At 38.3% G+C, this 11,644-nt stretch overlaps 1 protein-coding gene across 1 annotated transcript; it reads left to right on the top strand.

Moving 5' to 3' along the window:
* Positions 1-1,104: 1,104 nt before the first annotated feature.
* On the top strand, positions 1,105-4,141 carry LOC109216759 (heavy metal-associated isoprenylated plant protein 32-like). The gene is made up of 3 exons (XM_019380940.1): positions 1,105-1,649; positions 2,025-2,100; positions 2,232-4,141. Exons 1-3 carry the CDS (start codon positions 1,620-1,622, stop codon positions 3,758-3,760), a joined length of 1,635 nt encoding a protein of 544 aa, XP_019236485.1. The 5' UTR covers positions 1,105-1,619; the 3' UTR covers positions 3,761-4,141.
* Positions 4,142-11,644: the final 7,503 nt, after the last annotated feature.

The following is an 11,644-nucleotide window of genomic DNA, read 5'->3' as shown; positions in this document are numbered from 1 at the left end:
ATATATATATATATATATATATATATATATATATATATATATATATATATATATATATATATATATATATAATTGTGCATAATTTTCAAGAATATATGATGTATATTATAAAAATATCTTTATTTAAATAATGATTTTTATATTACGTGTATGGAATATATAGTTTACAACCTTTATTTTCTTTCATTCTGAATTGTGTAAATAATTTTTTAAATTTTTGTTGTTAATAGTAAAAAGTTTTAAAAGAATAAAAATAAGATAAATATTTATAATTTAGAGGGTAAAATAGGTATTTAGCAATCTAAAATTTGTAAAATCTAGTTGAGTGACCTTCTGAGTGCAATAGGCATAGTTCAGTGACTTTGTTGTTACAAACGAAAGAAAAGTGACTTTAAGAGATAATTTGGAATAGTTGAGTGACCATTTGAGTAATGAACTCTCATATTTAGTAAACAAACATGTTTTACTTTGTTTTTGAAAAAATAAAGCCAAAATCTATGGCCAAACGGGAGCTAAATAAGAAGCAAGTGTGTTTCATGTACTTGGTCTTATAGACACGGGTATTCACAAGACACATTTCTGTTAAGTAGATGTGTCTATTTGATCACCAGTTAAGTTGGAGCGGCTAAGTGACAATTCGTGCCAAGTTTAGGGGCTTTGTGAATTCGGCAATTGACACTTAAAGGACTAGAGATTACACTACTTTGCTCAATATGGTCCGAAGTTTCACAGTAATCCTATACATGCCCCATTTGCTTCCTACCCCATTTATTGTATTATCACCATATTGGGATAAAATCTGACAAGAGTTTATTCATATCTGTTGAGTAATTAATATTTCACTTATTTATCAGATTTGTTACTTTCTGAGTTTTTACTTTGCTGACCAACTGACAACCAACTCACAACAAGCCATAAACCAACCAAGAAAATCCTCAAGCCAAGCCAAGAAGCCAACTAAGCCACCCAAAGCCCCTCAAAAAAAGCCAAAAGAGTTTTCTTCTTTGGCTATAATACTCATATATTAAATTCCAAGAAGTCCTAAAATTAATAAAGAGAAATGTAAAATTAGTAGTAGTAGCATAGCATTAAATAAAGGCCAAAACAAAGAAGTGTGAGTGAGAACTTTTATAGGCCATTCTCCTCTCTCCTTCTTTTGCTCTCTCTCTATCTCACTCTTTGTGCCACTCTGCTCTTTCTTTAGTGTTAGCTCTCTCTTTCTCTCTCTTTAACTCTGAAATAGAGGAAGCAGAGAAGTTATAATGTCTTTTACCCACCGCCCCTGAAACTCAAACCTTACTTTCTCTTCCTTTTTCCTTCTTCTAAACTACTCACTTCTTTGTTTTTTTTTTCAATCAAGAATTTCATTTTGCTCAAGTTCATTTTTTGTTTTTCTCCCTACATTTTACTCTGTGTTTCTCTTTGGCAGAACCCCATTTGAGGAAAAAAGCAAAAAGAATGGAGAAGAGGGTGTTTAAGTTATAGTTGAGCAAATTCACCATTTCATTGTTAATTTTTAATTGTCTTTGGTTTCTCTTAGATCTATTAGTTACAAAAATTACCCTTTTCTCATTTCAAGATTACCCCTTTTGTTTGTGTTTTTTCATTGTCTTGGAGATATGAGTAAAGAAGAGTTCTTGAAGATCCAGGTACTTGATTTTTTTTTCTCTCTCAATTTGCTCATTCAAATGTGTATCTGTAATGTGCGTGTGTAAATGTGTGTGTGTGTGTTTTCTTTTTTGGGTGGTGTTAGGGGCTTTGTTTGAGTTTCCAACTCAAGATCCTCTGTTACCATTTTTTTTAATGTTTTTTTTATTTCTTTGCCAATTGTGAATTAATTAGTATCTCTTTGAATGAAAGATCAAACCTATTTCTGGGTTTTCTTCTTTTTGTGTATGTGTATGTGTGTGATTTCTTTGTGTTTCTGTCTCTGTTCTTTGTCATGTGTTTTGTATTTGAATGGTTCTGATAAAGTTAATTACTTTGCTCTGTTTTCTGTTGGCTGGCTTTGCTTGTGCATGCAGACTTGTGTCCTTAAAGTCAATATACACTGTGATGGGTGTAAGCATAAAGTAAAGAAAATCTTGCAAAAGATTGAAGGTATTTGTCCATTTCCCATTCCAAGACTCTTTTTTTTTTTTTATTATCTGAATATCCCAAAATATGGCTTGTTTTTATACTCCTTTAGTCTAGCTGAATCTTTATATTTTTTGGTTGTGGTTATTATCCAGGGGTTTATAAGACAAGCATAGATTCAGAACAAGGAAAAGTGACTGTTTCTGGAAATGTAGACCCTGCTACACTGATCAAGAAATTAGCTAAGAGTGGGAAACATGCAGAGTTATGGGGTGCTCCCAAAGCCAGTAACAACAACCAACAAAATCAGCTCAATAATCAGTTCAAGAACATGCAAATTGACAGTGGTAAAGGTGGCAATAACAAGGGGCAAGCCCAAGGCCAAGGACAGAAAGGTGGTGGGAACAATCAGCCAAAAGGTGGACCTCAAATGCCAAACCAGCAACAGCAACTTCAACAGTTGAAAGGGTTCCAAGATCTGAAGTTGCCCCCACAATTTAAGGACCTGAAACTCCCCCCTATGGGTGGCAAAGACCAGAACCAAAAGGCTGTCAAGTTTGCCTTGCCTGAGGATGATGATTTGACTGATGATGAGTTTGATGATGATGATTTTGATGACGATGACTTTGATGACGATGAGTTTGATGATGAAATGGACGATATCCCCATGAATAAGATGAAGGCGATGATGGGAGGTAATGGTGGAGCTCAGATGAAGCCGATGATGGGCGGTAATGGTGGAGCTCAGATGAAGCCGATGATGGGCGGTAATGGAGGAGCTCAAATGAAGCCGATGATGGGTGGTAATGGTGGAGGTCAGATGCCTAATATGATGATGAATGGACTTATGAATGGGCAGCACCCTCAGCTCATGAAAGGTGGAAGTGGCGGTAACAATGGTGGGAATGCTGGTGGAAATGGAAAAAAAGGCGGTGGTGGTGGAGGAAATATCCCTGTTCAGGTTAACATGGGTGGAAATAATGGTGGTAAGAAAGGGGGTAATGGGAATAATAATGGAGGAAATCAAAATCAGGACGGAGGGTCCGCTCAAAAGGGTGGCAAGAACAGTGGAGGGCAGCCGAATGTTGGTGCCGGCAATGGTGGTGGTGGTCAGAACAAGAACGGGGGTGGCGGTGGTGGTGGTGGAGGCAATCCTAACATGAATGGCAATGGTGCCAAGAAAGGAGGTGGACCAAATGATGGGATGCAAGGCATGCCAAACAGGATGATGGCCATGACTGCTGGTGGAAATATGGGTCAGTTAGGGAACATGCCTAATCCAATGGGCCAGATGGGTCAAATGGGTGGTCTTCCAATGGGCCAAATGGGTAATCCAATGGGCCAGATGGGCAATGTTTCGGCAGTCCAAGGCCTACCGGCAGGGGCGCCGATGAGTGGTGGTGGTAATGGTGGCGGCTACTTCCAAGGTGCCGGTCCTGAAGTTATGGCTGGCAATCCTTACTACCAGCAGCAGCAAATGGCAGCTATGATGATGCAGCAGCAGCAGCAGCGTGCCAACGGGAACGAAAGGTTTCAACCAATGATGTACGCTCGGCCACCACCAGCGGTTAATTACATGCCACCACCTTACAACCCGTATTACTACGGCCCTCCGCCACCACCAAGTGATAGCTACAGCACCTACTTCAGTGATGAAAACACCAACAGCTGCAGTGTGATGTGAGCTGCTGATTGTGGCCTAAGATTTGCTAAGACAAAGACAATGGATGGTGGCTGCATTGATATAGTCTTAAATGACTTTGCTAGTCTTAATGCCATAATATACAAAGGAGATGAATTTTCCCTTTGATCCTTACCTTACTTTAGCTTTGTTTTTTAATTTTTCTTTTTCTCTTCTTCCTTAAATCAAGTCCCTTTTTTAATCCTAAGATTAGATTAGGGTTCATGTGATAGATAAGAAGTCATTAGGAGAGGTGGAGGGGCATGGATGTTGTAAGGGTGGACTTGGTCTCTCATGGAAGGAGATGTTTGTATATGTTATATATCTTTTGAAGAACAAAGGAAAAATAAAATTGGAAGAGAATGGGAAACTTTTAAAATCTAATCTTTTTTACATTCTAAAATCTAAAAAGAGGAATAAATATTTAATATTGGATGTGGCCATAGCAATGATGGAGCTTCACTCCTTTTTCACTATTGTAAAAGTTTAAAACAATTGGTCATCTCTGCTGCTGCTGCTGCCCTTTTCAGTTATTATAATGTCCTCCATTTTGTTAGTGAAATAATGGAGGAGCCTATTATGGTGGGGGTACATAGCCCTACATGCTCATGCTCATTCATTATGGAATATCGATGAAACCCTTGTTGGACCCACTCTCACTCTGCCCTAAATACAGAAATGTTTTACAAAACAACAATAATAATACAGTAAAATTTCATAAGTGGGGCCTAGAAGCTTACAGTATACGCAGAAAAATCTTACAAGTGGGGTCTGAGGAGATTAGAGTATATGCAGATCTTATTCCTACCTCGGAGGAGTAGAAAGGTCTCGGCTCAAGAGGATAATAATAGCCCGTTTGGCCAAGCTGCAAAAATCAGCTTATTTTGAGATGTGCTTTTTCTCAAACGTGCTTTTCTCAAAAGTACTTTTGGTGAGAAAGAGTTTGTGTTTGGCTAATTAGTTTGAAAAGCACTTCTGAACAGCAATTAGTGTTTGGCCAAGTATTAAAAAACTGCTTCTAAGTGTATTTTTCTCAAAAGTGCTTCTCAAAAAAGTGCTTTTGGAGAGAAGTTACTTTTTTCTGCTTCTCCAAAACTGCTTCTGCTTCTCCCCAAAAGCACTTTTTTTCCTTCCAAAAGCTTGGCCAAACACCTCAATTTTTGGCCAAAAGTGCTTTTGCCCAAAAAAAAAGCACTTTTGACCAAAAAGAAGCTTGGCCAAACAGGCTATAAATCATATGTAATGCAAATATAAATAAATTTGTGAGTTTCAGATAGCTAATGCATAAAAAAAAGGAGAAAAAGGTTCATTTTTAAATTGGTTAAGACATACATTAGACTTATGCTGGATTTTTAGAAGGAATTTGACAATTGTAGTACTCATGCCTTTACTTCCTTGTTTTCGTATGAAGTATTTTTAAATAATTCAGTAGTCCATCCAATGTACTATATTTTGCTTAAAAAAATCTTGAATAAGAATTTAAAAAAAATAATAAATAAAAGAAGAAGAAGACAGTAGTGGATAGAAGTAGCATAATTGGGTATAGTGGGGAAGGCAGATCCATGAATGTAAATGTGGCACACTGTGGCAAATATTAATGAAGAGAGCATGTGATGGGTGATGGAGACAAGCTAACCACTTTTTTATATCGGAAAAAAAAATAAAATCTAACGGCGTTGACACTTTGACAGGGATTTCTAAGTGTATGACTTCTCCAGTCTTTTCCATACATAAATTATACAAAGAAAAAATAATTTATTTAACATATGAGTAAGTATAAGGAATTTTATATTATTTTCTTATATTTCAGCAGGTTACTTTCTTATTTTTAAGTTACTATTACCTTTTATTATGTATGATCTTGCGATTATTATTTTAATAATGTGATACTATAAAACACTCTTGCATAGTAAGCAAGAAGTGTCTTTTCATTCTTGTTTCCACTACAGATTCTATCAGAAACAGTCTATCTGCCATTGCAGGGTAGAGATAAGTTCAACGTACACACTACTTTCTCCAGATTTCACTTGTAAAAATTCACTTAATTTGTTATTATTGATGTTGTATTCTTATATTGTCAACGTGCAAAAATTAAACTCTAAGAAGTATGCCTCCCATCATGCTCTTTTTCTTGGGAACATATTTGTGTTTGATAGATTATTATCAACGTTACAATAATTAAAATGTCATGATTCAAAATTTCAGCATTGCGAATTTGATTTTAAGGATCTCTTATCTAATTTGTTTATCTCTTCTCCCCCAAAATGAAAAATAGAATACTAAATTTTACCGTTTTTAAAAGTAGGAAAATAACAAAAAATTTAACGTAAAAATATTATTATTGTAATTAAAGGAAGTAGATTGTGCAATTTATTTACATGTCAAACTAAAGCGGAAAGTTGTTGAAATAAAAGAGGACCAATGACTAATAAGTAATAAGGAAGAATGAAATGATAATGATATACAGTAAATCATATATTAAAGGAAATCTAATAAAATAAGAGAGGATATAAGTGTAGATACGAAAACTATAGTAAATAATAATAATGAGACAAAGTACAATACCCCAGACAATGGAGAGGGTCCCACTAGAGTGTGATTGGTGGGGCTGTTTGGTACTTTTAGCCAAAAAAGTACAACTCTGTTTGCAGTATCTTTTTCACAAGTCATAACTCTATGTACAAATACGACTTACTATGTGTTATGCCCAAGCATTTGCATGTTACTTTTATCATTACTGTCTTACATTGGAATTAGGAGTATTTTTTTAACCATTTTTTTAAGGTACCATGGGTTTTATTTTAAATTTAGAATGTTTACGATAAAAGTCATACCACCAAGAGTTATAGTGGGATGAATTATATTTCGATATTTTTAACCGGAAGTCTTGAGTTTGAATTTTAAAAATAAAAGAAATCCTACTGATACACAATTTTATGTCCTCCTTTAATGAACTTGATGTGGCGCAAATCCAAATTAATTGGGGTCCTAATGCGGCTACAAAACACTAAATAAGAAACTAAAAACAATGAGAGTCATAATTTTACAAGTAGAAAATTGTAGCTAAAAAGCAGTTTGGCTTCCAAAATAATAATGATATCATTTTTAGAGAGATTATCATACTTATTTTTAGAATTACCTTAATTTCTGCTAACAATTACTTCCGATTCCTAGTAAAGATCTTAGTATTATTTTAACACTTACTTTAACCAATAAAAATGACAAACTTAGGAAATAAAAGGAGAATATACATATAGTTTTTTCAATTTGAACGGTCTATCTTCTTGTATTAGAAAACCAGTTTTGTTTTTTTGAAATACAAAGTTATCTTATTTAACTATCAAAACATATAATCTAATGCTTATAACAACGAAAGTTTCCATACAATAGATTTGAGTTCAATAATTATTTTCTCCCTATTCCTTTTCTAGTTCCCTATGCAAATAAGAAAAATAAAAATAAAAAGAAAACAAGGATTAAAAAAAAAAAGGACTCGTTATTCTTGAATATGTGTTTGCAGAGGCTAATGATTCAACGGCTGGGATTTACGGAAAGGTGTTTGGTCACATGAGGCATTCATTAAATTGTAGCTCCAGATCCAATACTTATTCTTCATTATGGAGACACCTACCACCCTCTACTACATCTTAATGCTTACCCATTTACCTCATTTAGTCATTTTCATTGACTCATCTTAGTATTCTTACATTAATTGGTGACAGTCACATTTTACTACTGAGTTTCTCTATCCATTCATTTGACCATTCTAAGATAAATAACTTTGCTTTCAATTTCAACATGTATTTTAAAGTGAGTTGGTTGTTGGTAAGAATGTACCAATAGGATATTTTTACAACTTGAGATCTTAGCTTTGCCATTTTTCACAAAACCTAAAGCACATAAGCTTCAATTATTCAGCTCAGGGATTCTCAAAAAACAATGGCACTCTTAAAAATTGTGCTAATCATGTTGATGGACCTCTTCTAATTTGCAACTCTTCCAAAAAATAGGTTGTGAAAAAAATGTTTATGTTTCTTTCCAGCTACACTTCAATTTTTTCTTATTACAATTAGATCATTTAACAAGTGATTGTAAGTAAATACTTTTGCTCAGTATTACTCAACAACTTGGAAAAAAAGGTATATAACATATTGTAACAACAACGTACACAATGTATTCCCACGGTATGGAGTCTGAGGAGGGTATTGTACGCAGATTGCCCCTACCTTATGGATGTATGGAGGCTATGTGACGACCCGGCCGGTCGTCTCATGAGTTAACGCTCTGTTTCTCCCATTTCTGCTTCTTATTGCTTTATTTATCGGTTTTATATGTGATCGGGTTGGTTGGCTCGGATTCGGAAAAGTTTTGAGAAGGTTTGAGACACTTAGTCTCTTTTAAGAAAGCTTAAGTTGGAAAAGTCAACCGGACGTTGACTTATGTGTTAGAGGGCTCAGATGTGAGTTCCAATGGTTCGGATAGCTTCGGGAGATGATTTGGGACTTTAAAGTGCGATCGAAATGTGTTTTGGAGGTCCGGAGTAGAATTAGTCTTGAATTGGCGAAATTGAGTTTTTGGCATTTTCCGGTTGATAGGTGAGATTTGGATATAGGGGTCGGAATGAAATTCCGGATGCAGTAGCTTCGTTATGTCATTTGGGATGTGTGTGCAAAATTTCAGGTCATTCGGACGTGGTTTGGTATACTTTTTGATCAAAAGCGGAATGCGGAAGATTTTAGAACCTTAGGCTTGAATTCGATGTATTCTGGTGGTATTGATGTTGTTTGAGGTGTTTTGAAGATTGGTATAAGTTTGAATAAGGTTATGAGATATGTTTGTGCTTATGGTTGGGGTCCCCGGGGCCTCGGGGTGATTTCGGATGGTTGACGGAGATTTTGGAATTTTGATGAAGCTGCAGATTTTTCTGCTTCTGGTATTTCCGCACCTGCGGAATGGGGACCGCAGGTGCGACGCTGCATATGCGGAAGATTGGTCGCAGAAGCGGAAGCTGGTGGAGTTGGCAGGAACCGCAGGAGCGGTTGTGGGACCGCATCTGCGAAGGCGCAGGTGCAGTATATTTCATCGCAGATGCGGAAAAATGGGGACTTAAGTGAGGACCCAGATGCGGTGGTCAAGACCGCAGATGCGGAAATGCCTGGGTCAGAATGTTATATTCCCTCCTTCGCGATTTTCAGAGGGTTTCTTCACTTTTAAACACGAATTTGAGAGCTTTGGGCGATTTTGAAGAGAGAATTCAAGGAGAACTCGTTGAGGTAAGAATTATGGACCTAAAACTCGATTCTATGGTGTTAATGCACGGCAATTAAAGGTAAAATTAGAGAAACTAGGGCTTAGAAGCTTAGGCCTTTGATCGAGGTTTTGGAAGACCATTTGTGGTCGGATTTTGGAACTTTTTATATGTATGAATTCGTGGGGAGATAAGAAATCTAATGACGTTAATTTTATCGAATTCTGAGATGTGGGTACGGGGGTCGGGTTTTGGTAATTTCGGGATTTGTGATGTTTTTCGATTATTTTCGATTGGGCTTCGTCCCTTTAGCATAATTTAATGGTTACGTTCTGATTTTGGTAGATTCGGAGCATCCAGAGGCCGATTCGAAGGGCAAAGGCATTGCGAGCTAGATTTCGGGCCGGATTGAGGTGAGTAATGATTTTAAATGCTGTCTTGAGGGTATGAAACCCCGGATTACACAACGTTTGGCTATGTTGAGGTGACACACACGCTAGATGACGAGCGTGTGATAGTGCACCGTTGGGGATTGTGACTTAGTCCATCCCGAATGACTGTTATACTGCGTATTTGATAGTTAATTGTTTGATATTGTTATGTTTTGGGCTAAATGCCATATTTGGGCTTCGTGTCAACTGTTTGAACCCTTAGGGGATTTTTACTGATATTCTCCTCACTATTTGATTTCATACTTGTGCTCAGTCATGCCATATTTTCCTGTTTTCAAAAACTCAGCTAAGTTATTCTGTTTTAAACACCTTAAATGATATTTTTTAAAGATGTTTTGAGCTGAGCTTCATATTTTACTGTTGCCCGAGGGGCTTATGAGATTCTGAGTGAGTAAGACCGAGGGCCTGTGTTGTGAGGATACTTTTGGGTCGGACTGCACGCCGCAGTAGTGATATACTAATTATGATAATGAGGCCGAGGGCCTGAGATTTTACGCCACGAGGTGGCTTGAGATTGATATGAGGCCGAGAGCCTGTTTATGATGCCACGAGATGGCTTGATATTGCGCTTAGGCCGTAAGGGGCCCCTCCCGGAGTCTGTACACCCCCAGTGAGCGCGGGTACCCATTGTGATATGAGATATAGACAGAGGGGCTGGTATTGTTCTATGATATTGCCCGAGGGGCTGATTCTGTTGTTGTTACTGAGCCCGAGGGGCAGTTCTTGTGTGTTTATCTTTCTAGCTGCTTTCCCTTTATTTGTTTAACTGTTTAAAAGGTGTTTCATGAGATTTCACTGCTTAATTGTGTTTATTGACTTTGATCTGCCTCTTATAGCTTATTGTTGTGTTTAACGTGATTTTATATCGCTCAGTCTTCATTTATTGTTATTACTCACTGAGTTGGAGTACTCACTTTACTCCTTGTACCCCTGTGTGCAGATTCGGGCGCTACAGGTCCTGCTACTGAGGGTTGAAAGTTCCAGCAGATCTTCGGAGATTTACTAGGTAGCTGCTTGGCGATTCGCAGCCCAGTGCATTCTCCCTCTGTTTTATTCTCTTTGAGTTAGTTATGTAGTGGTACAGTAGACTTTCAGACTTGTAGTATTATTTTAGATGCTCATGACTGGTGACACCCCGATGTAGGGCTGTGTTGGTTTTCTTTTCTTGAATTTCGCAAATCATACTGTTATCCTTTATTTTGGGATTATAAATTCTGTTAAAGACTTAGTTTTTATTATTTTAATTGCTTAAAGTGAATTGGATGTGTGTCAGCTGGCCTTGTCTTCACGAGAGGCACCATCACGATCGGGTTTGGGTTTAGGGTCGTGACAAGTTGGTATTAGAGCCTAGGTTACATAGGTCTCACGAGTCATAAGCAGGTTTAGTAGAGTCTCGCGGATCGGTACGGAGACGTCTGTATTTATCCTCAAGAGGCTGCAGAACCTTTAGGAAAATTCAATGTTCTTGAAATTCTTATCGTGCGAATTTGTTGATCCGAGAACTAAACTTCTGTTATTCTATTCTCTCACAGATGGTGAGGACACGCGCTACCGGTCAGGATGGATAACCATCAGTACCACCAACTGGAGCCGCTAGAGGCCGAGGACGTGGTCGAGGCCGTGGTAGGGGTAGAGGTGCAGCCCACACAGCAACTGGGGCAGCACCTGCTGATCCACCAGCCGCCCCAGTTCAGGAGCAGGTCCCAGCTGTGGACACTCCAGCAGCACCAACTCAGGCACCAGCTGTGCCCATTGTGGTTCCGGGTCTTCAGGAGACTTTGGCCCAGATTTTGACAGTATGTACGAGTCTTGCTCAGGCGGTCGCGGTCTCTACTATCGGAGCCACTTCTCAGGCAGGGGGAGGCTCTCAGACTCCCGGCGCCCGCACACCCGATCCGGTGGTTCAGGGAGTGCAGACACTCGACGCACCACTAGCCCAGCCGGTGGCAGCTGCTCAGGTTTACGTAGCTCCAGTTATGCCAGAGGACGAGCAACGTAGATTGGAGAGGTTTGGCAGACTCCAGCGTCCTACTTTCAGTGGTGCTGAGGGCGAGGATGCCCAGGGCTTCTTAGACAGATGTCAGAGGATTCTTCGCACCGCGGGTATTCTGGAGACCAGCGGGGTTGCATTCATGACCTTTCAGTTTACCGGAGCTGCCTTCACTTGGTGGGAGGCATATGAGAGGC

Source organism: Nicotiana attenuata, unplaced genomic scaffold (genome assembly GCF_001879085.1).
Source record: "Nicotiana attenuata strain UT unplaced genomic scaffold, NIATTr2, whole genome shotgun sequence".
Taxonomy (NCBI): domain Eukaryota; kingdom Viridiplantae; phylum Streptophyta; class Magnoliopsida; order Solanales; family Solanaceae; genus Nicotiana; species Nicotiana attenuata.
Note: the sequence above shows the minus strand (reverse complement) of the source record. Positions and strands in the feature narration are given on the sequence as shown.

Bases quoted from the DNA above. Each gene is read 5' to 3' on its own strand.
- LOC109216759 (XM_019380940.1), top strand. From the start codon at position 1,620: ATGAGTAAAGAAGAGTTCTTGAAGATCCAG. The intron at 1,650-2,024 runs GTACTTGATTTT...TTGTGCATGCAG, and splicing joins AAGAGTTCTTGAAGATCCAG to ACTTGTGTCCTTAAAGTCAA. The intron at 2,101-2,231 runs GTATTTGTCCAT...GTTATTATCCAG, and splicing joins AATCTTGCAAAAGATTGAAG to GGGTTTATAAGACAAGCATA.